General features: G+C 41.4%; 1 protein-coding gene across 1 annotated transcript in view; it reads right to left on the bottom strand.

Moving 5' to 3' along the window:
* Positions 1 to 1,275: 1,275 nt before the first annotated feature.
* Positions 1,276 to 26,323, bottom strand: part of SPIRE1 (spire type actin nucleation factor 1) — a 128,029-nt gene continuing 102,981 nt past the window's right edge. Inside the window, 8 exon segments of the mRNA XM_030944194.1 lie at positions 1,276 to 7,270; positions 8,057 to 8,187; positions 8,276 to 8,303; positions 9,196 to 9,266; positions 10,330 to 10,467; positions 16,596 to 16,741; positions 17,485 to 17,575; positions 21,728 to 21,891. Of these exon segments, the coding sequence (XP_030800054.1) occupies positions 7,018 to 7,270; positions 8,057 to 8,187; positions 8,276 to 8,303; positions 9,196 to 9,266; positions 10,330 to 10,467; positions 16,596 to 16,741; positions 17,485 to 17,575; positions 21,728 to 21,891 (1,022 nt within the window). The 3' untranslated portion in view covers positions 1,276 to 7,017.

Genomic DNA, 26,323 nt, shown 5'->3' with positions numbered 1-26,323 from the left:
TTGATGAGACCTTTTCATTCAAATCCTCAGGTGGAGCAGTGGTGGGTAGGCAACACCATTCCTGCTGCTGCACCTCCCTAGGCTGTGAGCTGTGTAGTGTCCATGTACCCTGTGGTGCTATCCAAAATAAATGCCATGTGCAGTTTCAAAAAACACTTCTGGGTGTGACTGTGGTAATATCTGACACACTGTTAGTTTTCTGAGAAAGCTGCAGGAAAACAATTTCCAGTAGTCTGTGCTGGGTAGGCAGCAGGATCCAGTATCAGTCTCCCTGGAGTTTGCTCTAAGCCACACACTGCTCAAAAGCTCTGCAGGAGTCCTCTGGATCTGGGCTGGTAACTGCATTTGGGACTGGCATCTGCTTCACTTTGCATTAGAACAGGAAAGACTCATCTAAAATCACTAGCCTTGACTTGTAAATAAGACCTTATTTATCTAATAAATTACCTTCTCACCCCACCAACACTACCTGCCACCTGTGAGTATCATGCAGGTTATGGGCTGAGCCTTTTAATCACAGCTCCAGGGAGCAGGTCATGCTTTCACTATGGATTTGTTCAGTGAGAAGGCATTTCTGTGAAACACAAGTCCTGTCCTTTTCATTTTTCCACAACTGAGGTGATTGAGGTATGATTCTCATTTTACTGAAGGCACCTGCATGTGAAATTATCAGTAACGGCTCCTAATGTGGGGCCCTGCTGGTACAATACCTTCTCTTTTACTTTGCTATAATTTTGTTTCTGACCTTGCTAAGATCTGCAGCAGCTAAAGCTCAGAGCTCTGCCTGGCCAAACAAATGTGGAACACAGCCTTGCCAGCTGTGCTCTGTAGGAAAGGGTGCCCGTGGTCTTTAATGTTCCCTCAAGAAAGTGAGAGCAATGCAGTAATTTTAAAGAGTTTTAATTAGTAATGCATGAACAAGAAATTGCATTTCAGTACCACATAACATGGAAACAAGCAGAAGACAGTTCTGTGGCCTTTTGCTGTTAGAGCTGATGCCCCTGGTGTCCCTGAAGATGCGCAGACGGTACATGCACAGTGACAGCACAGAAGCAGGGGGAGCTCAGTGGGGAAGGGGTTGTGCTTTAGGCCTGTTCATGTCCAAAAAGTGCACCTCCTGTTTGGGATTTTTTTTCTCCTTTATTAAAGAAAGGGGTGAGGGAGATGGAACTAGCTTTAACAGAAATACAGCTCAAAAACCCTTCTCATTATCTTCATTTTGCTTTTGAGTCACAGGTAGTGTAACTACCAGCCCTTCAAAAGGTACATGCCCACCTTAAATGTCTCAGCTGAAGCTGGGCCCTGAGAGTGCTGCCTCTCTATAGATCTATGGCAGCTGAACTGGTGCTTATTTCCACCAAACTTTGGAAGCCTACCTCCTGCAGCACTTATATCAACTTATGCCCATGTCCTTTAATTCTAGATTTAGCAGATTTCTGAGCTCAGATTTCTGAAATCCAGTTTAAAAAATCTCACACTGCACTGTCTGGTCCAGGGCCCATCCTGCAAAAGCCAAAACATTGCTGGCTCCCATTTCTAAGCACTGGTGTCACTGGTTAGAGAAATGCAGAGAGGACCTGAAGCTTAGTGGGAACACCTTCAGTTTCATTGGAGGGACCAAGAATATGTTTTTTTCATACTGAGTGCTCTTATGGGTTGTTTTTTTAAAAAATCAAATATACCAATAATCAAACAGGTCCCTTTTAGCTGTGAGTTTACAGTAGCAGCCTGGCACCTTGAAAAACTATCTGCTTACAAGTGTATTTTTAAATTAACTACAGTAAGGCTTGTTCTGAAGGGTCTGTTCCAAAGAGCTGTCCTAAACATCTAGAAATGTTCTACAGAAGCCATCTCACTGCCCTGTGCAGACAGCAGCAGCTCCTGTTACCTCAGGACACAGAGCCTGGGCTACCTCACATCTGACACTCAGTTCAGGCAGGCACAGCCGCTGCAAAACAGCCTGACCAGGGAAGAAACTGGAATGTTACTGAATTGATTTATTGCAAATAAACAAACTAAGCTACTACTGCATACAATTTGATGCCTGTTGAGCTCCTTCTCCTGATTACGCCCCGTGACATTTGTTGAGTGCAGACCTACCATAGAAAAATTCATTCACAAGTCTTTGCTTGTCAGAGTATTGCCAAGTTTCACCTCTCTGGAATTTGTTTCACCTGGAAGTAGGGCTAATTGTTTTCCAGTACTGAAAGCAGATGGAAACTTGCACTGCAGGATCCTTTCAGCTCTGACACTGACCACTCAGCTCTTCAGTAGCAGCTCTCAGAATACTTTAAACAGCTTGTAACCACTTTGAAGTGTCTTTTTGCAGCTGAGGACTCTGGGACACAAAGCAGCTCACAACTTGTGCCAGGGCAGCTGGGCAACATGGGCAGCTCTGGGATTTTTCAATGTCAAGGTGAGGGAACAGGGAAGGCCCCAGGCTGCCTCTGCTCTGGGCTGCAGGAGCTCACAGGTGCCGCTCAGCACGGGGGTTCTGTGCTTTCTGTGCTTTGTGTGTCACATCAGGCTGAGCTAATGCCCCTCTGTCATGGCTCTCCTACAAGGAACTTCTGGGGAATAGTAATTACAGGTACCCAAAAAGTCTGAAACACAATAGTAATAAAAATCAGACAGAAACAATGAAAGAGGTTTCTATAGCTGGAATTGGTATTCATAAACATTCTCAGACTGGCCTTAAGATACACATATACAAAAGAAGAAATAAACCAGAGCAGCTCCAAGTTTTCAATATGGCAACAGTATAAAATTTTCTGGTAACAAGAACATAATCCATGTGCTGTAGCACCAGAGTGTAGAGTTGCAGCACCTTTCTCTCCTGCCTGTGTGCTGTCACTGTTTCACGGATGAGACTGAGCTGTAAGACAGACATTCCTAAGAGATCTGCAGAGCTGCTGGATGAAGTAAAGCAGGAAGGTAGCAATCAGGAGTTTAAAGTTGGAGGTTCTAAATAAGTTTTAACCTATAGAGCATGCAGCCAGTAACGAACCAGGGAAGCTGATGCTGAACTTGACTGGGGAAAAAGGGATGCTCGGGAGAGAAGAGAGAACAATATAAGAGTTGTGATAATAATGTTCTCCCCACTTCTGGTTTAAAAACGAAACGAAATCCATCAAAAACCTCTCCAAAAGACTGTCAGCATTTCTCTCCCAATGATGAGGGAGGGATGGAGATTTCCCAAAGCCTGTATTACATGCAGGAAAATGTGCTGCCTCGGGTACAGCCCGCCAGTGTTGGAAGAAGCAGCACACTGGTAACAGAGGGAGTTGGCTGCAGATGATGACAAGTAGTTAATCACATCACTGGGGTTACACAAGCAGTTTTTATTGCTATTCTAAAGGTACTTTGACAGGTTTTCATCCCTTCATGCAGCCCAGCCAGTGTTCAGCTGTTATGCAATCATTTTTGTTAACAATTCTTTGCCCAAAGAAACATCTGACTGATCTTACAAAACCATAAAAGCATGAAAAAAAGAGAGACAGAACCTTTAAATCAGCTTCCCCATGAATAATTAACACAGACAAAGGTTATAATGGAAAGGCATTTTATTTTTACCAGGTAACACCCCTCCCTGTATAAAGGAAGTAATGGAGAAAGGGAAAAAAAAACCCAACAACCCCTCAAAACACTACTGTCACCATGAACACTTGAAAGGTCAGGTCTGAGAGCTGCAGAAAAAGCCTGCTCACATCTTCCATCACCGCCGTGAGGCAGAGCTAGTTTTGCATTCCCCACAACCAGGTTCACATAGAAAACAAGACTGATGCTGCCAGAGGCATTTTTAGGTCCTTGGGTCTCCTATGATATATTTTAACAGACCTTGGGCATACTAATAAAGCTAAAAAAACCCAAAGAAAATAATTTTAAAATTCGTGGAACAGAGTTCTCTGTGCTAGTGCCGTGTTCTTTTCAGCAGTAATTCTCTCTAAGATGTGCAAATTGTATTAGGGGGCTGAAAGCGTTAACTCTAATAAAAGATAACAGCCAACACACATATAAATAAGACTCGTTTCCTTTTTAAAACATCATGGGAAATTCAATTCCCATTACATGATTGATGGAGACTTCCTAAATATTAATAAATATATTACAGATATTTACAAGCTTCTGATTTCCCCCTCTGACGCTGACGTGAAGTTCAGCCCGTAACTAGGACATGCTGGGCAGCACCACGGGCTGCTGGGCCAATGGCTGCAGTGCATTTGGGATGCTGGTGCAGGCAGGGAGGAGATGGAAAGCTAAAAATAGCCCCCTCTGCAGAGCCAGGCAACCAGCGAGCTGAGCTCCTTCAGGCTTCCCACGACCAACCAACCCGCTGCTTCTCTGCTCACGGAATGAAATGCTGGAATAATGCAGAGCAACTGTGCCAGTGAGGAAGGGAAGGAGCCAAGGGAGAGGCAGCCCTCCACACCGTGTCTTCTGGAGCCTGCCACAGCACGTGTCAGCAGCTTGGAAGGTTTTTTCCAGGGAAAAAGGGAGGTTATCCAGGCCCTGGCCCATGGCAGCTCTGTGTGACCAACAGGGAGCCATCTGTACAACCACTGCATTGTTTTTCAGTGTTTGTGCCCTGCTCAGCACAGCAGAGCCTGCCCTGAGCCAGGGACTTGTGGGACTTCAGGGAAGGCACAGGCTGGATCACAAAGCTCTGTCACTGCCTCAGAGCCACCCCTGGACACTGCCAGAGTGGAGCAGGGCACAGGCATGAAAGACTTTGCCTTCACATGCTCAGGAGCTACTTAGTCCTTCATCCTGCCTGCTCTACAACATCCCAAATTCCTCTCCAAGAAGAAAATAAATGTGCTGGATGCCCTGCACCTCGGTGGCTTGAGGACACCAGGGAAGCAGACTGTGAGCAGAGAACAGCGCATGTGAAACATGGCCGGGGCATCTCCATGAAAAAATCCTGACAACAACAGGGCAGATGCAAAGTGAGATTTCCTGCATTTGTTTCTGTCTGGTTCCCCTGGTGCACTGTGCAGCAAACACACGGCCTGGTTTTGGCACAGAAACAAGACAAAGTGCTGATGTGACTGAGATCAGGCGACCCTTCCAGCAACAGCAGAACCTTTCCCACCAGCCAGCCTGTGCTACCCTGCAATCCTACATCCCTATCCCATGCCAGTACTCCAGGTGCCTTAACACGCAAGACACTTCTCTAGAGGTATCATGAGGAGAGGGCTGTGACACCTGACCTTAAATGGGACAGCAAGAAGGAAAGTTAGCACTGAGCCCTGCTTTTCCTGTTTGCATTGGTTCAGAAAAAAAATAGAAACTATTTCAATAAGCCCTATGTATGTGAAAATTATAATTTTCCAAGGGGGCTTTTAAGAAAAAAATAAGGATGGCTGACTCCCTGGGAAGGTTTACAGAGACTTTTGCATGTGCTTTTCAAATCAGCCTAAAAGAGACGATATGGATGGCTGCTCCAAAGGCTGCCAAATGGGAGCCAAGCAGCCCTGGTGCCTCCCAGCCTGGGCACTGTGCCTTGCCAGGGCCAGAGGGGCAGTCTGTCTCTTGGGCTTTTTGGACAGAGGAAGCTATTTTGTTCAATACACCTTTAAAATTATGTTATGGAAGTCCAGTCCCAGCTACTTTGGAGCAGTTCTGAGGTATCTCTCATTAACTCGAAGAATAGAAATGTTAATAAATAGATCTGAAACTTTTCTGCTATGTCATTCTATAATACACTGCTATATAGATATTAAATATGCCTCAGGGTATTAAAAAATTTATGAAAAAAGTTACAGTAGTTGATTTCAAGTATTAATAACTTGGCTATGTTAGCTTGTTTTTAAATACCAAAAAGATCTGGCCCCAAATTATTGACTAAACTCTGGCTATGACTGAATTAAAAAAAAAAGTATTTTGAATATAAAAAAAAGTGCAAAAAAGCATGAGAAGTCAGTTAACATTGTAAAATTGTTGGAACTTCTAAACAATTAGTCTAGCACTCCCTTGTGAGTGAATTAAAAAGGGGGAAAGAATGAAAAAAAGATTAAAGGAGAAAAAGAGATTGCTCCCAGTCTGAGAGAGCACTGTCCCAAATTTCAGCCGAACACGAATTTTTACAGCCAAGTTATAAACCCCAGAAAAAATGGGGTTACTAGTGGATATGCTGTCAGACAGAACTCTAGCAGTATCTGTGTGCTCCATTATAATACAAATTTACACCTTACTCACTGCTTTCTCTGAGTAACCACGAGAACAATTTTACAGGTATTCAGTTAAAATTAGAAGCCTCCCTTATTTCCCGTCCTCCCCATAAACTGTACAACTTTGTCTACTACTAAAATTCACTGCTACTAGTAGTCATTATCATACATTCAAGATAGAAAGTGAACTACTAAAACCTGCTCAGGAGTCACTCAGAAGGACACTAAGGCTTAAGAAGTACAGCAGCTCAGGGGTATGACCGACCACACAGGCCAAGAGCTTTGTCACCTGCTTTGCCCCAGGACACTGACACTGCAGAGTCCTGTGCTGAACCCTGATCTCAGAGCAACCAAAATGGGTCAAAGGAAGATGGATCTGACTGGAGCTGCTCACGCTGGGTGCCTGCTGGGCGTAAGCATTCCGAGGAGGTGGGAATGCAGCAGGACCTACCATTTGCTAGTGTGCTAATGCTGACACTGTGCTAGATCTGGTTCTCCACCAGACACTTGCTCTCAGCTCATCTCCTGAAAAATGATTCAAAGCATGGTTAAAAAAAGACTGAAAGCAAGAAAAGGCTTCCTCATTTTGACGCACATGTACAACAGAGGCAACAATTTCCAACTGTTGCTCTCTCCCAGTGCGAGCAGCTGCCCCGTCATGTATCACCCTGCACAGATCCCACCACAGCTCTGTGTCTCTGGGAACTGCTGGAGCAGGAAATCCTGTGACCAAAGGCAAACCCAAGCCAGTCAGGTGGAACAAAGCAACGGGGTGACGATCCAGACCCAGTGACCTGGCTGATGGATGATGACCTCGTGGAGCTGAAGCAAAGCAGAAGGCACAGGCTCAGATCTCATTGATCGTCCTTTCCGAAGGGCAGTACTCCGAGGTTCCTGCTGAGGACATGTAGAAGGACTGCGTTTTCCTTTTTAACCTGGCTCGCTTGTTGGCCAGGGACAGGCTGCGCCGGCTTGAGTTGATGATTTCTGAGATGAACTTCTTGCAGTCCACACAAACCTCCATTGTGCTCCAGTCCTCCATTAATTCTTTGGGAAACTCTTCGTGTGACTTATCCACAGACTTGGACCTTGAGGTCAACCTGAAAGGCAAAAGAGCAGGATCTGTCACGTTATTTGTCAGCTTGGCTGCAGGCCCCAGAAAAAATCACATCAGAAAAGTCTGGATTTAAATTTTCCTTCGTCCTGTTCCAAATTACACCAAACACTGGAGAGGACAGCTTCTGCCTGGATTGGCAAGATTGCAGGGTCACTGACTGAGGGCATGTGTAACATTTACATCCTGGCAAAAACAACCTTCCTAGTAACTAAAAATAGCTGATATTTTTGGCTAATCTACACAGCACCATAGCAATGGTGATCTGTGCAGAGGGTTTATACAGCAGATTCCCTCAAAAAGGAGCATTTCTTTTATATTTGATTAGCTTTGACAACCATCCGTGTATAAGATATAAAGCCAACAGATAAGTTCATAATATTGAAGTGAAAAAATTTGGAAAATTGGAGTAAGAAAAATTAGGGGAGAAGATAAATCTGTGCACTAGACATCACTGAATTCTCATTCAGTGGGTGATTTCAGCCTCTAAGATTTATCTCCAAAGAGTCCATTCACACCAGAAAAAAAAGACATGTTAAGGATATTTTCTCAGAGGTCCTACAGAAATATAGTCGTCCCAGACTCTCATTATTTTTCAGCTGTAATGTGAAAAGGGTTTAAGACGCTGTTAGGCTTCAGGAAAGTTACTACAGGCATTAGAAATATGGCCAACTACAAAACAGGTGAGCAGCATCTTCATGATTGATAAGCCAGCATGAAACATTTGCAGAACGTTTGCAACAGACACAAGTGAGGCTGGGCTGTCTCTCACCTGCTCCGCAGGGAATGGTGGTGACTGGTAGAGGGTTTCTCTGGCCTCATGAAGCTTTCTCCCCTTTGCAAGGTTGAGGGTCCCAGGGAGAAGATGGGGAGGGTGGAGTATGGCTTCGATGGCAGCCGCATCTGTTGGCGACAGCACAAGGCACGTGCAGCATCAATACAAAGGTTGCAGCTTTTTAGAAAGGCTTGAAACAGAAGTTTCCTTACTTACTTTTTTGCAACACTGTGAGCATACAGGCCTGTGTAAAAAAACAAGAGCATGAATCAGTCCATTGGGAAAAACTATGTTTAAATCAATAAGGAATTTCAGGAGATAGAACCGCCCCCCCCTCCATCCTCCCCTTAAATAAACATTTTTATTTTTAAAGCTTCTTCAACATAGTAACTTCAATCAGAACATGAAGCCAGAAGCAAGGAGAACTGCTGAACAAGAATGTCGCCTAAATCAAAAAACTGTGGGGAAAAAAAAAGAAAAAGAAACTGGTTTTCCTCTAAAGAAACCTTTTCTGGTGAGTGAGAGCAAAACTCAGTGATTACATAGATCTTATGACTTATTGTCTCACTGTTAACTTAAAATTCATAATTTTACCTGCAAATATTCCTTCTTGCATTTCCCCTGCCCCAATACTCAAAAAATAGCCCAAAAAATAAATTGCCTTGAAATGTTTTCCCCAAACATTTGGGAAACATTTCTACAACCCCTACAGAGGTTGTAGAACTATTGAGTGGGGAGCTGTAGAGGTAGGCGGAAGTAGGCGTAGTTGACTGATAAGTAACTAACCAATTGTGAGCTCGCCTTTGCAATATGCATTAGCTTCATTAACACCAATATAAATATGTATGCCTATCAATAAAGTTTGAGTCTTGCTGATCATTCGTATCGAGTGCCGCATTTCTCCTGCCGATATTTTCTCCACAGGGAGCCTGAGTAAATTCCATGTTGCTTTCTCATAAGCATTTAAAAAAAATTCTCTTACTTTTAGTTTCTCTTACTTTTTTTTAACACCAGCTGTTACAGAAATAAACCAAACCAACTGTATGCAGCAAAAATTTTTGAGGGTTTCTAATGTATAAATCAATAATTTTTCCTATGAAATTGTACTCATTTATTAACAGACATAAAATATTTACCTCTTGCAGAACTGACAAGTGTAAGACCAGGTAAAGAAAGAAAACCTTCTTGTTCGGCAGCAAAAGCAGAGCTACAGGAAGAACAGAGAAATGCAGAGTGTTAGGCAAAGTCCCACGCAGTGATGACTTCACTGACTAGTTGCTGTTGGCAAGGTCACAGTGGCAGGGCTACATGCAGTTCTGGGGTCTGTACTTCTAAGATGATATTGAGAACAAGGTCCAGAGCTGTATCTTCATATATTTAGAATTAAGCCTTTAATTGTTTTGCCTAAGTTAAATACTTGCTCATTAACTAGATAATTTTGGTTGGAAATAAAAGCAAACAATTTTAATTGTGGGGTAAATTAATTAAATCCTCAACCTACTTTGAGATTTGAGAAAAGCTCATTACTAAACTTTATATGTCATGACAACAGGCAACAGCTCAATCTAATGAGTGACATTATAAGATTGTTGTTCCTCTGCCTTAAATGTATTAAACCCTTAAAATAAATCTGCACATTAGACACAGGTAGGCCTGTAGATAAAATACACAGTGAAGTCAAAATAGGCTTTCTGGAGGTTGTCCAAGAAGCACAAATTAAAAGTGGGAGAAAAGGATGCTGCTTCTACTGGGAAGTACCAATCTCCAATCTGCAGTTTACAGAAAAATGCATTGGTTAAGGGGTCTCTAAAATTAAACCTCCTTCTGGTTGCAGCACTTCTCTGAAGGCTTTAATTCCCTCTGTGCTAGATAGTAAGGGTTCATATATGAAGAACTTGCAGTTTTCTGTTGCTATCTGTAATTCTGTTTTCTGGACCAGGAAAGGTAACCAAACCTGCAGAAGGCACGGGGACAGAAATCACCTCAGTCAATGAAGTTCAAACCAGACACATACAGATACACTCTGATAATTGCAAATGCTACTGCATTTTTATAGGCAATCTGAACAAACAAGGTGTTTCCATGAAAAGTTTTGATGTTTCTGGACATCACTTGAGGAAGTTGACCCATGTATCACACATTTAGGGGGATGTTTGGTGGATAACTCTTCTTTCTCTCCAATAGAGGGTAAGAAACAAATGTGTAAATGGGAGGCTTGTGCAACTGGCCTCTCTCAGTACCCTTCAGAGCCTCCCCAGACTCAGCCCTACCTTTCCTTTCTTGAGAGCAGTGTAGACATCTTTATATTGCTGGTACTTCTCCAGCTCGGCCTTCACAAGCACCTGACGGATGTGCATGACCTCCTCCACTGTCAGAGCCAGACATTCCACGGGGTAACAGAACTCCTCCTGGAAGCCAAAACCCCCATATTATTTCAAAAACTAATGGCTTCTTCCAGAGTTCAACTTAGACAACCAGCCACCTGGTTAGTAACTCCAGAAACAGGGGTTTCTCCCATCAAACTGGAATAGCACTGGCTCATTCATGGGCATCACATGAGTGCCAAACCATTGGAAGCTGCATAAATTGGTGTAAATGATCTTATGTTCAGCCTTCACAACAATGACAGTTTTCTTCATCTTTCCTCCTCAAATCACTTGATCCTTCTCTCCATTTGTCTTTTATTGTGAACATTTGTTTCAAGCCAATCAACATTCAGATTTATAAATTGAAAGGGAAAATGAAATATGGTAGATGGCATTATTTTATGTATACGGTTTGAGGTATACATCAAATAATTTCTCTCAGACTTTGTGATGCCCAGAGTGGCCAAGGAAAGTTGTTAGTAGCCCATTCTAGCAAAAATTTTTATTCAGTGGTACCACATCTTAGTGCTCACATGATCAGAATAACATCAAGACTACAAAAAGTTACATCAGCTCAGGCAGAAAAGTTCTCCTTTCTGCCCCAGAAAGTAACAGCAGCAATTTAAGTTTTACAGAATAATGCTCCAATATCAAGCAGGTGAACTGCTTGCCCAGTGTTGCATTATAAATGGTAGAGACTCAAATAGAGAATTAAAAGCACAACTTTCCACTTAAAAATTTTTGTATTTGTTCTGTGTTGCAGCATTTAGGAGAATATTGAGTGCAGAACTCCTGAATTTGGTACCAGGGAATAAAAAGCACCAACCCAATTTGTAATTCAACCCAGTAGTTGATTATACATTTCCAAAAGAAAGACAGAAACCTCTGTGGGAACTCCCATTGCTTAATGCTTAGTGAACCTTTTCAGTCAGCCCAGAGGGGCTACTGTGCAGTAATGACAATGACAGGCACTGCTCTCTGAATGAACGAAGGAAATTTCTCCTGCATACACAAAGACGTAGCTGACAGTTTGGAGATCTCGTTTACAAATTGAAGTGATGAATCGGATTAGTACGGAAATGCTCCATTTCCATGTACTCAGAGTTCTGTCTTTCCATCAGATTAAAAAGAAAATCCTTCTACATTGCAGACCTGGCAAACATTAGCATTTAGAAACCACCACATTTTTAAAAACTGTTGTCTTACCTATCTAGAAAGGGAACACAAAGAAACTTCACTCTGTTTAGGGTACCCCACAAAAGACTACAATTGAGTTAACTTTGTTAGATTTGCCAGCTAAACGTTTGGGATATGGAAAACTAGTTTTCTGGAAAAAACAAACTATATCAAAAGCAGCTACAATTTGCTCTGAGGTGTAAAACTGCACAGCCAAAACAAAGTATCTTCTGTTCCTTATGAGCAACTTTACAGCTAACCAGCAGCTCTCAGCATTTTGTTCTGGGTTCTTCCCATAGCAACTGCCTTGTTATGGGGAGGCATTGCTGAAGGCTGAGGCGGCATGGGAGAGGAAGTGGGTGGGAAAGCGGGATGCACACAATGCCAGCAAACCCCCCAGTCTGCATCCTGGGAGACTGAGGGAAACTATCCGAGGTGAATGAGCTGACTGAATGCTTGCAATCAACCAGAGCTTTAAGTCCTTTAGAAAGACATTTCTTACTTGAAGCTCTTCCTTCCCCCTCATGAACGCCCATTCCTTTAATTTACAGAACGATGACGTCGGGGAATATTGCTCCTTTGAAGAAATTCTGCGGATCTGCTATAGGTGTAGAGCACGTACTAGGGGAATAGTGTGGGCCTGTTGTCGTACCAATCAAAATGAATACCATTAAAATCGAAATAGCCAGCAGGCAGCAGGGGAAACATAGAAAATATTCACATGTTTAAATGCTAATGTTTTAATTCCAGTGGTTACACAAGGACAACAAAATGTTAATGCAACATTAACTGAAAGATAAATAATCAGTTTTCAAAAAACTGCTTGAGTTTTTTTTCCCTTTTCAGAATATAAATAAGTACACAAGAAAAAATTTTTTTTACACTACCTCTAAGGCATTGAAATTAATTAAATTTTGCTAAGCACTGGCTAAACTTCATTGAACAATGATGCTTTGGATTTACTGCTCAAAGTTCCAAACCTGCACTCAAATTCAGCAGCTCCAAGTGAGAGTACTCTCTGCAATACTCACATATGACAGAACATGGTAAAGACGAAATGTGGTTTGAATGGTCTTGATTTTCCAGAATTACACTCAATACTCTTTTTAATATTAAACACAAGCCAATATGCTTATTTTTAAAGGGGAAAAAATATTATTTGCAAATACTATTTTGACCTTGAAGTGTCCGTGATCCTCTTGGGGACTGGCTTAACTCTGACTATGCAATCATTTCATAAACACTATACCTTAAAGTGTGTATGTATAATTTTTTTATGCAGGAAAAGCAGGTAGTAAGACTTGCATACCCATAATGTGCTTTGTGGGTCATTCTCAGTGTACACACACCTAATAGGTTCTTATGACTAACACATTTTTACTCTAATGTATTCCTTCTTCTCATTAAAGGATGTCACTAGACATTCAAATGAGTTGCCTTAGTAAATTGCAGAATGAATGGGCGCCAGAGTGGCCTCTACATTCTGCAATTCACAATTAGTCAGGCACTCTAAACTCTTGCTCCTTTTGCAGACTAAAAGTTTCTAAAAGGTCAGCTCAGTGTATCTCAACTATAAACTCTCCTACAAGAGGTTTCACCCTTCCACTTATTGGTTGGGACACAAAACAAAGGAAAAATTAAATAATTAATGTTCAATTAACATAGGGGTAAATTAATTACTTTTTATTTTCAGTGGATTTGCCTTCCCTGATAGATGGATATGAGCTGTTGTGCAAGTTCTGATACATAAGCATGCTAAGGACTAAAACAATATATGGGTTTTCAAGTAAAGCAGATTGCAAATGCCCTCCCATTCTACATAGTGTATCTTGGGAGAAATATAAAACCTTGTTATTTTCAACATAGTCCAAGGATCACAATAGTTTTGCTGGATTTTTGCTGCAGGATCTTCATGTGCTGTAATATTTAAGGTCTGTCGCATTGATAATCTGGTGATGTTGCATTTTTAGTTTGCTGTCCTTTCAGAACTGATTTCTTTTCCCCGTGAGGTGATTGAAGACACACAAATATCCTAATACACATTGAAATCAAAGTCAATCAGGTGCAATGTCCCAGCCTAAGCTGTAATTCTTGCCACAGCTGAGGAAGTGCTCCCCTAGGAGGGAACATGCTGGTGAAGGTGATTTCCAAAGCCAGCAAAAAGAGGCAAACCTTTGCGGGTTTCCACCTGCTGGCAAAAGCTCTCTCACAGAGATAGTACATAGCCCCTGCCACCCCACACATGGCTGCTTCAATGGGATGAGAGCTGAGCAGAGAAGCTGTTTGCATAGTTGAAAAAAGTGGTCTGAAAGTCATCCTTGGAAATAAACTGGTTATCCTAGGAACCTGAACAATAGATAGGAAGCAGAGAAGCGAATGCTGTGTATAAATGAAACCATTAGGTTTGGTCCTCTGGGTCATGAAAAAAAATAATTATAATAAAAATAATAATTAAAAAAGCAAACAGACTGCAAAGGCACCCACAGGTAAATCTCAGGACACTGAATTGATCTCACTGATCAAGCACCAAATCAGCTAGCACCAAATCAGCTCACTACAGGAACCACCAGGGCTGACCCCTCCAAAATCATGGAGCCACCTTGCCTTTCCATGTACCACTGGCAGGGTGACATGTCAAAAGGACTGCATTTGGCACTTTTCCAAGTTAGTTTCCCCTCCCCACCTACTTGGGCCTAACTACCTCTGTCTGATGAGATGCCAGTTCACAAAATCATCATTAGTATGCAAGACAGAGCAGTTTCCTGCTAATCCTGCTAAGAGACTGTAGCAAACCCCTGCCTGGTTTCACTGGCATTGACAGCTATTTGCTGACAAGGCCTCTTTCACCTTGGAGAGAAACCAGGGTCACAGGAGCTGGTGATAAGAAATGAAACTCCATCAGTCCTGGAGGAAGGGATAAAGAAGTGTGAGGTCAAATAAAAAATAAGTAATACTCTGCACTTATTGAGAAGCATTCACTCTGGGAATGGCAATTTCACCGGTGCAACATCTGGAGCAGCCCCTGGAAGCGGCTGGCATCCCTCTGGGAAGGAGAGAGTTGCAGAAAGCCAAAGTGTGGAACTGGGCCAGTGCCAGCATACCAGAACACATCTCCCAAAATGAAAAACAGGAGTGTTGAGGGAGGTGTCTGTTACACCCTAGAGGGCACTATTGCCAAGTTAAAGAATTAGCTCTCAAGGCGTCAGATAAAATAGGTTCTTATTAACAGAACATAATTTCACCATCAGCTTCCTTTTTTCATGTCAAAGTCAAAACCAAGCTAGGTGACAGTTCTCTGGAGATAAAAAAAAAAAAAAAAAAAAAAACCAAAACAAATTAAAAAAAAATTCCCCTAAGCACAAAAGAAACTAGTAAAACCCTTCCCATCTGTTCCCAAATTAGCCTGACTTATCTAATGGCTTTTTCTCCCCTTTCCTTTAGTATTTTTCAGGGGGGAATGGAATAATTGAATTAGTTTTTCTGCAATGGTTTTATTTTTAATGTATTTTTCTAGGCATATGTCCATGAACAGACTGACAGAGTGAGAGTATGTATGTGGTCAAGAAGATTCTGGTAAGGACTTGGTTGACCTATTTAAAACAACAGCCTCATAGAAGATTTTCAGTTGCATGATCCTCTGAAATACACAAGATTAATATTACAATGTAGCACACTCAGATACATTAGAAGTGTGATGGAGCAAATGTCTCAGTATAACACAGGATGCTTTCTGCCATCCTCCCTTTGAACTATTTGTCTGTGAATGACACTGGGCTTACCAGAAAATAAAGTCTGGGTTTTCCACAGGTTTCCACCTCCTGCAGCAGGAGGTGCCAGAGCAACCCATTTTATGTGACAGTGACTTCAAACACATGCTGAAGGACCTCTCCAGTATGGGTCTGCCGCAATACATCCTGCTCCAAGTTCACTTTGGCAGGAGATGTCCGCCTGGGCCATGCATTTATCAACATGTTACTACCTGAGCTGCACCTGGAATAAAAAACTACATTCTGCTTGGAAGGATGTAATAAATTCAGCAGACCTCTGAAAAGGAAAAGCCCATTGTGGGAATATTTGGAGGTATTTTCCCCAGAAATTATCAGCTTCATCATCTAATAGGTTTGGATCCTGGCTGTCTCTTGGCCTGACAAAAATGCTTCTCAAAGCCCTTTAATACCACTGCACTACAAGATAGAGCAAGTGAATATTCCCTTCCTTTAAAAACTCGGATGTGTTTATCAATTTCTCTGTTCACCAGCACCTCATGGGGCACACTCTGAAACCCTGCTGGTAGGAAAAGAGACAAGGAACATACCCTGCATGAAGTTACAATGCACTAATCAGTATGTCAGCATAAACGAACCAGGATTTCATACCCTCTGCTGTTTGTACTCTGCTGGAAAACAGTTCTCAATTAAAGCTAATTGATCAAATGCGCTGTACTTTCTTTTCAAGCAGTAAAACAGGTTTTTGCCTCAGTAACTTCAACAAAGCAACACAGACAAACCTTGATTTGGATTACTGAAAGAGCTTTCCTATGTATAAACATTACCAGGCAAGTTCTTAAGGTGGGAAGAATTCATTCAATTCATCCAGTTATTAGCTGCAATACTTCCAACAAGTAAAAAAATTCCCCCAAATCCCAAAATAGATCCACTGCTTTGGAATTGTCTCTATTCAAATGGAATATCAGTAAGGTGAAGTTCATCTGTTTTGGTAAAATTCTGAAACAAAAATCAAGACACGTGGTTTACCCGGAGTCCTAATCACAGTGCAAATGTTTTCTGAGGCACCTGTACCTGGGATTTTGGATAAATATGTTAGAGAGACAAAGTTCAAATCTTGATTTCAAAACACCTTTAGTAGCCAAGAGCTGTTTCTGAATTGAGGAGTTTTCTTTGGGTCATGTTCTAATCACACTGAAGCCAAGTTTTAATTTTCATTATACTCTTAGCATTCCTCTTTTTCTCTCTCCTACCACCCACTCCACTTACAAGTGACCTGGAGCTCTGTTTTGAAGGGGGTAGGAACTGTCTCACATTGGTTGGTGTTTCCTTTTCAATGGAGTGTCGTCTCTGAGGCGGCTGCCGTCTCTCGGGCTGCTTAGGCGTGGACGATATGGGCAAGAACTTTGGAGGCACTAAGGATTCAATCAGTACAAAAAAGTTAGTTCTTCTACAAGAGACTGTTGGATAACATTGCTCAGTACTTAATCCAGCCACTGATTTGCTAGAATTCCTACTACTGGTGGCTGAAGTTACATATCCATACTGAGGTGTTTCAGGATATTGTTCTCATTATTTCACCATCATACACAGAAAACACATGCACACATTACACAGCTCATTACAAAACCTTCCCAATGAAACTGAAACACTTCAAAAAAAAAAAAAAAAAAATATTGTTACACAGTAAAACGTGCAATAACTATGCCTGAAAAAAAAGGCCAGATCTTGCCCTTTTCCCAGTAAGTATTTTTGGGAAATACTGGTGATTGCTAACTGTCTTTCAAACACTGCTACAGTGACAGAGATGGATGAAACTTTTAAATTGGTCTTAGGTTAGAACATGCTTCCATAGCAAAAAATTATTTTATGAGATGAGCATAGCTAAGCCATCCCCTCCATTCACTCGTGACTTCCTCTACAGTCCTACATAAACTTCAGGGATGAAACCTGTTTCACAAAGATATCCATCCAGAGTGGAGGCTAATGCCTCCCAACTGTTTATCACACTTGACCCATTCAGCAGGGTTCAGCTTTAGAAGTTTATTCCATTAACAACACTCAGCTTCAACTTTCCATATAAGTGTGAGACAAAGTTCATAGCATAGAAGACAACAGAGGTGAGTAAAAGCAGCCACTGGGATCTCTCATAACTCACTCTTTCTGCTGCTGGTGCCTTCTTGAGAGGGGTCTTCCACCTGGGAGGGGGAGATGCTGCTGCTGCTTCCTGACTGGTGCACTGATTCCTCCTGTGTGGCAAGAAGGAAATAAACAAAAATCCTCAGGAACTGTTTTTAGTTCCTTTTGGCACACAGAAAACACAAGCTATCAAAGATATTTTGGACCATTCAGTCACTCAAAGTCCTAGAAGTCTGGAGAAAAACACTGACTCTCCACAGTACTGAGCAAACAGAATTTTCAGTGCTCAGTTTTTTTAGGAAGTGAAATAAATGGTACATGATTTGAATTCAGTGTGTTTAGCTACTCCATGAAAGAATAAGATCAGGAGAGAGGTGCATGAATCCACTGTAAACTGTTAATTTCCCTTAAAGATTCCTAGGGATTTGCAGCTACAGCAGATATGTTAACACAGCTTTACAGTTCACACTACAAGGAATTAGCACTTAGATTTCTCTGGCCTCCAAAGGAAGGAGAGCCACTCATACAAGTGACTCAGGTGAAGAGAAATTAAACTGAATTTGACTGCACTGTTCCCTAACTCCCAATCCTGGTGTGTTTTTCCTTTCTTCTGTATTTAAAAGAAATCTCATTCACTGTATCTGCATACTTCTTCTTAATAGCCAAGGGCAACTCCTGTAAGATGAAGGAAAGTGAAATGGGCTTTGACTAAACACCTCTCAGCTATCTAAAGCTTTATGCCACCCAAATTATAAAAGCCTTTGCTGTCACCTAAAGCCTGTCTTCAGCCACCCACTACAGCAAAGAAAGAGATGGTCACAGAAGCCTCCCAAATGAAGAGTGCTGAAGGACTGAGCTTAAATGCTCTTTACCTCTAATGTGAATGCTTTCAACCAAAAAGACTTAACTTCATTTAGGCCGTCAAGATTTACCGATCAAACAAGTGACCTGCCCTGAAATCCAGCAAGTGGCTAAGCTTCTCTCTCACATATTTCCTTAGCTGAAAATCTCCACTGGCTGCAAGATTGCCTTCTTTGGTAACAGCAAGTCAGAAAGAAAAGCTGGCAGGATCACCTCAATGAGCACCATGCATCACAGGACACAGGCCTCTACAAATTCCCATCAGGTGATTTGTCCTTTAGGCTTAGCCCAAGCGTAGGTGCTGTATTTGAGGACACTGTTCCCACCTCTTTGCCACAACACAGTACTCTGCAAAGGGTCTCAAACCAGCTCTCATCCCAAAACAGTATATTCACTTTAACATTTCAGTTGGGACCCCGCAAAACACTTGTGATGGGAAGCTTGTAAGGAAGCTTGAGCAGCACATTGAGCTACATCAGCTGTTTTACTTGCAGAAAGCAGTACAGTTCAGCTACAGAGCTGGCTAAGACAGCTCTGCATATTTCTGCATGGTTGTCTTAAAAGACCAGTGGAGAACATCCATGACAATTGGATGCACTGTTCTTTAGAAGGGGTGCAAGAGTGTTCACAAGCCTAGAGTAAAATATTTACATTTTGAGAAAGAGAACAGACCTGAACAAAGGGAACTACTTAACTTTTCACTTTGTAGAAGTCAGATTGTTCTGAATGGATGACAAGTTTACCATTGCTGGAGAAGCTAATGAGCTAAGATGAAGAACTAAGTAAGCTCTTCTGCTATTCTAAAGAATGAACTGTTGGAGCCAGTGGCTAAGTATAAAAAATAAGTATAAACCAAGATATGGAAAATAGAAGCCAGGACGAAATTAAATTGGACATAAAATCTGACTTAGACAACAGGTACTCAAGGTTAGTAATTTCAAATTACTACTTCTGTGCACAAACACATGTACTGACAATGCTATTTCTGTCCTACAATTTCTCAAACAGAGGGTCTTCTTTTGAGAATGAAATAGTGTGGAAGTTCTGATGCACCACTGCATGAATTCCTCCATATCTATACAGCAACTGTGATTATTATTTTAGACTATCTGACATTTTACATTTGACATTGGATCAAACCAAACATCCAGGACTCTGCACCCTTCCAGAGTGTCAAACAATTAGAATTTTACAGTTACTGAGAAAGCTGCAGCTTAAAACATCTAAATATATTACAGACATAATTTTTGGCCAGATAACTGTAGCTTCACTAGGAAGAGACAATTTTTAAATCTGTATCAAAAGTGACTACTAGATTGCTACTTCTCTTAGTCACACAAAGCAAAATGGCCTTCCTGTTCCATGCCCCCTGGAATCTGTGATTTTAGTGGTGATGAAGAAAAAGCAAGGACAGAAAGAAGGATAAATTTATATAATATTTATCCTTGATAGAAAATGGGCATAGGCTGTATCAGACCTTGCCTTTCACCTCTGCCTGGCTACACTGAGTATTGGGACACAGCCTGCATTGCAACACTGATGAAAGAACAAAGGGGATGCATGGGCAAGAAAATGCATCTGCATCACAGCTCATTTGGAGGTCCACAGCTCAGCAGTGCAGGTATTTCCAGCCTGTAATTTAGGGCACAACACAGTAATAATTTCACTCCCAGTGAGTAACTCCAAAGAGGTTAAGCCCAATTCAAACTGCAGACAAAGAGGTGGCCAAGTCATTTACAGTCAATCAGAACAACACACAGACTCTTCTCTGTGGTACATACAAAGTAAAAGTCAGGGAAGAAATAAAACATTTGGACAGAGCAATCTTCACTCTCTTCCAGTGTTCTGTGTCCTTCACCATCTTGAAAAACTTCACCCAAACTCCCTTCAGTTTATTTTCACTACCTTAGCACTCTTGCTGAGCCCAACCAGTATTCTGCTGAGCATCTTTCATCATCTCAGTTGCTTCACCAGCTATTTCTATTGACCCAAACTAGTCCAGCATCTGTTCTCTGTGACAGCTCAATGTTGTTGATTTATTTTCAATTTATCTTTTGCTGTATGTTCCAGAGCTTGTTCCATACCACTTTGCTTGCCTACCACAGTATTCCCTAATCAATAGTCATGTTTAGACGTTTTATTTTTCCCTTCTACAAGAAGCATTTCATATTCCCCATAACACAATTTTCTTTTACTGACTTCTGCTCATTTTCCTGCGTGAAATAGCATGATGCTTCAGGATACACAGAGGTACAGGCTGTAAGACCCAACTCTCACTGACAGATCTTAGTATTCCTGCATTCTGCCCAGCTTCATTCATATTAACAAACCACATATAGCCTCCATTGTAATTTTAAAGACTGATGAGTGATCTCAGAATGCAAATCTCTTCTCCTTTCAGAACAGATGCACCAAATTATGCACCCACACAAGTCACCCACAGGATAACCCCAAAGAGGGCCAACCTTTCACAGATCAGAAACTATGCAAAGAGATAAATTTCTCCCCACATATATTTCTTCCCAGCCTCCTATCTTTCAGCATAGATGCCTTTGTAACCACCCTGTCAGGAAACCCCTCCTTTCCCATTTACAAGAGAGAAAAAGAGTCAGGGAAGACTGCTTTCCCCAGGCTAAAATTATCCTCTGTGAATAAAGCCTGCCTGCATGTGCTTTCCAGACAGCTTAACTTTCAGAAAGGTCCAAACTCAATTAATAACACTACTGGTCCAGAAGACAAAGCTCATTCTTGAGGATGTAAGGTTGGTGCTTCCTGAGGATCATATATAATGCAGCTTTGAAGCTAAAAAGCTTTTTAAGGTTTTCTCCTTCTAACGCTTTTTTAAATCTTTAACTCTTCATTTAGAGTGGATGAATTCAAAATTATTTCTCCATCTGAGTGGTATTTTCTTGTCCCTATCCGTGAAACATTTTTGGGGTGTTCATTCCCGATCTTATATAGCAAATTAATGCACTGACATCTGCACCAAAATGCAACCCCACTGGCACAGCTGCTGCTCTTCATTAACAGCTTTTATGGTGAGGCTAGCCCCACATCTGAGTCCTTTAGCAGCTACTGCATGAGTGCCAGAAGGGTGCTATGTACTTTCCTAAATTCCCAAAAGCATAATTGCTACAAATGCACTGTGGACAGATACTGGACATTTAGAAAAGTAAGTAAATGTGGGTTTAAGGCCAAAATTACCTTTTAATCTTTCAAAAGACTATTCTCCTTTTTTGGGTCTGATCTAGTATTTTTGAAGTTCTGTGGGCTGACAAAGCAGCCATGGAAAATTCGGATTATAATTTGCACAGTCATGTCTCATCTGATCAGTTCAGCAAACTAAGAAGCAAGACTCGGATCTGACAAATCGAGAAGCAAGTTGTGTCCTGATTTTTTACCTCTGAATCTGAGCTGTCAAGCTCAGCCAATGTGGGAGCTTTAAGGAGTCTCTTGCGTTGTACTGTCACTTGTGTGGCCCCGTTCTGCTTTCCTTGGGGTGCCGGGCTGCCGTTCACTACAGAAGCATCCGCTAACTTTCTGCCAGCCTCTGGCGTCGGTACATCTACCAAAAGAAACAGAACAATTGGTGTTTGCACCTGAAATGCATTTTGCCTTCTCAAATCTTACTGTTAAGGCAATACACACAAAAGGAAAAAAAAAATTATTGAGATGGTTGTATCTGTGCAATTATTTTACTTTTAGTGATTCACTGCTCAGACAATTACAGGCAATGGCTTGCAGTACAGAAGCAGTATGAAAGAATGAAAGCAGTGCAAAAAGCAGCATTGCATAATGCTAAAACCCAACCTCACACCAACACCAATCAGCTTTGAAAAAATTGCCTGTGTTAAACCAAAAAATATTCTTCCTTCAAGGTACAGTCTGTAATTAACAATGCAACAAGGACCAGAAGAATGCACAACCATATCTGGGCAAGAGGGTTTCCAGTGAATCTGAAGACAACACCACACAGAAATTAGGAGGTTTAGCATGGAGTAAACCCAGTTTTTCCTGTGAGGACAGAATTGCAGGATAGAGAGAAGGAATGAAAATGAGGTAAATAATGAGTGTTCATCAAACACATTCACAATTCTTGGGCTTGCTTGGCTGTTTGTATTAGAAACAGGTCTGTGAGGTCAGACCTTCATGGAACAGCAGAAACATGAGGCTCCAGCTCTATTTTCATCTATGTAACTTTTACAAGGATGAAACTCCACTGAGCAAATTACTTAGGATTTCTGCCAGTGTGCAATGAAGATGCATCTTGGATAATGTAAGCTTTGGGTCTGCTGTGCTTAGCCTAGCTTAGCTTTAGACATTAAGATAATGACCTAGCCTTTGATATTTTAGGAGAGCTTAGAGTTTGGTCTGATAAATCAGTTTTATCCCTGTAAAAGTACAAAGTACAGTATTCCAATCTGAAGAAAATTATGTTGGAGCGACAAGGAAGAGAAGCTTTTAATCGTCCATCTGCATCTATGTCTAAGCAGCTGGTCTTTCTGCAAATGTGTTTTTCTACTCATGTAATTACAGGACTCCTTCCCCAGCCTTGTAATAACAAGGTACCTCCAGGTATTATAAGGCTAGGGTAATGATGAGTAATTATTCCCATTTTACAGGGTGAAAAGAGGCGCAGAGGGTCAAGTGACTTGTACCTTAGGTTACTGGGAGGACTATGACAGGGAAATGATATCACCCAGATATTCACAGTGCCAACAATGCAAGTACTCACACATCATTTGGAGTTACTTACACAGTTGCCCTGGTATAAACAGACAGTCACTCCTGCTACAACACCATTTGCATGGATAAAGCCACCCTTGCACCCGGTAAAACAAAGCTACAGACTACACAAAGCACAGCTACAGAAGTAGGTCTGTTTAACAACATTCTCACCACAGCATCTATTGAAATAAACTAAGAAAATAAATAAATTAAACCAATATATATATATTTTTAATAATTATCCAGGTTATTGTTAAATGCTGGAAACAGATCTAAAAAAGAGAGAAGGTGCATTACAGTTGCTATGTAAATCATATCTTTAACTGGGAGTATAAGAAAAGGCAATTATTTGGGCTAATAAAGTCATGGTGACATTCCAGGCCTATGAATCTGTGTACTACAGTGTTATTACTGCCTTCAGGTCCTTCCTATAAAGAGCTGCAATCAAAGACTTAGACACCCTAACCCTTACTTCCTATCTTCAAAGGCTTTGCTAATGGCTGTCCTGACTACCACAATGGCTTATAGGTCATGGGTTTTCTTCCTCCTGGATTTCTGTGGGTACAGCACGGGCGTCCCCCACATCAAATGCATTCCTGCTCTGCCAGCAGCTCAATGCAATTCCAGAAAGGGACAGCACGAAAACAAAACCCAAACTGCCTCCCCTCCCTGCTGCCAGTGACACTTCTGGAGACCTCATAACTAGCTGGCATGTAGTTGATTGAAGAAGTTCTGAGCAAGAAAAACCTTTGATTTGTCTTTGGATGGCACAGGGCGGTTCCTGAACAGACCATCCAAGGAAGCAGCCCCAGCACCACCCACACAGGAGCCAAAGGTGGTGCCCCTTCTCCCCTAAACTCCTGGGTGGGGACTCCCCTGCCTGGTGGTAGGGAGGGTGAAGAATGCCCTGTAAGCACTGCTGGACTCACTGGGAGATAAATCATGGGAAGGCCAGCAGCACTGCCCTCCTGCCAAAAAGCAAAACACACGATAGGCACAAATGGGGAAAGGAAAAAGGGGGGACACCACCAGACACCCCCTATGGCAGGGGATGGAATGTGTTTTCACATCAAAAATTGTTTTCTGATGGTTTATGTTTGTTTGCCTGCTTTTTTTTCCCCCTAGGAATTTACGCCCAATTTCTTTAGGCTTTAGAAATGGAACTCTCTGGTCCATTTTGAAAGTAATTTATGTAGCCAATCACGATCTAGGAAGCCTAAACCAGCTGTTATTTAAAGTCAGGCACATGTGAGTTGTTCATACATATTGCTGAGCTGCTCATATGTTGATTCAAATCTTCTAGAAACACCAAAGAAATTTTAGGTGAATCAAGAAGACAATCCGTCATAGTACTTGTTTTCAAGGTTTCTTCAGTAGGAAATGTGATTTATCACCATTCTTTCCTCTAGAGAAAAAAACCCAGGGAGTTTTTGCAACTTGCAAGCACTAAAGAATAATAATAAAAAAAGAATAAAATTAGAAGACAGTCCAATCTATAAAATCCATTTGATCAATCAAGTTCAATTTATCATTCTTGCACTTACAGTACTGGATCCATGTGAATAAACGGATTATCATAACTTAAGGAAAAGATCATGAAACATTGAAATGTTTCAACTCAAATTTTGAAACATTTGAGTTTCAACAAACAGATTTAAAGAAAAAAGCCTTGTTCTAAAATTGAAAGCAGAATCTGTTAGCAGACATAGACCAAAAAATGATTAGTTTGTTTAAGCTGTTTTAGTGATCTGTTTGGACAACAGAAACATTTGCAGGTGACAAATAATCGTACACTGTCATAAACAAGATAAAATTATTTAGGACAAACAAGTCAGAAGCAACAAAGAGACTAAATCTTATAAATATGAACATGGCAGAAGAAATCAATGGACAATTCTTTGAAACAAAACTTAGATATATTTTTAAAAAATGGATAGTAGTTTACAATCTCTAGGTTCACAAAACACTTAAACATTTTGAAGATGATTTCAATGATATTTAAAAAGCCTTGTGTGAGTAATAGCCTGGGGTTAAGGATTTATTAGAGAGTCAGACCAGACACGCTGGGGGAGTGTCATTTCTTTGTGTTTTCAGGCAGCAAGTACAGTGAATAGTACCTGGAAATTGGATGTTTGTGTTTGGTTTCTCTTGAGATTTTCTCTAAGCTTTCATTACAACAGGCAAATGAAGGAAGGCAAGGTCTTGATTTGATTACTTGATCTTTGTGTTGGGCTTCCCTGACCAGCCTTAGGAAGGGGGAGACAAAAAACCCCACTGTAGGATAATATGAAATGTGCCTTTATTTACATGTAAGATTATGTCTCATGAAACAAGGAATTAAGCAGACCACAAATTACATGCAAACCTCAGCAGCCATGTAACCAAATGCTGTCTGCTTCCTAACCAGCTCTCCTTGGCCAAGAGTGATGACAGAAACCTAAATTTTCCTCTGTACAGGAAATGTACTCCGTGGGATTATAATTTTTTACACTGAGTTTAAAAGAAGGCTAAAATAGATTTGCAGAATTATTATATGTTTGCTTTTTGCTGGCTATTATGTTGATAATATGGTGGGACATATCACATAATGAGTAAAAGTAACAGAGATGCACTCATTCCACTGGACTTCAGATGTTGAATTCAAACCTGAGAACTAATAAATCAGTCTTTTGCTGTGTTTGCATCCCATGTATCACTGTGTTATGTAAACTAAAGAGTTTACAAAGATCTGGTGAAGCTCCTGCCTCCCACTGGTCTGAGACAGACATAATCTAAAAGTAATAATCCCCATGAAATTCAATGTTAAATGCTTCAGTTTCCTCCTCTCTCCCTGCCCACCTCCCAGTTCCCCCCTTCCCCCCAAAATGTACAAACTGTTTCTGAAATAACAACTTCAAAGCAGCAATGCACACAGCTTTGAGGTAAGAACTCGAGTGTTAAGAGTGGCAATGACTGATCTTTTGAGCTGCATTTAGCACTGCATTGAAATGAAGCTGCTTTTCAGCTATTTTTCTATTAAAGGAAGTGAGTAATGACTGCCCTGGTCCCCAGTTGTTATCTGAATACCTCTCAGGTAACTCACTACAGGTGGCTACCACTTGCTCCTTCTATTCTACCAGAAGGAAAAAGCAGTGTAAAAGGAGACCCCAGGAGCCCCTCCTCTCCTCTTCAGGAGAACAGCAGGCAGATGTGTGGAGCTGGGCACTGTGACACACCAACTACACTGGCTTGGTGCCAGCAAAAGTCTTCCCAGGATTCTGCATGCTCCC

Source organism: Camarhynchus parvulus, chromosome 2 (genome assembly GCF_901933205.1).
Source record: "Camarhynchus parvulus chromosome 2, STF_HiC, whole genome shotgun sequence".
NCBI classification, from domain to species: domain Eukaryota; kingdom Metazoa; phylum Chordata; class Aves; order Passeriformes; family Thraupidae; genus Camarhynchus; species Camarhynchus parvulus.
This window is presented reverse-complemented; position numbering and strand designations above follow the sequence as displayed.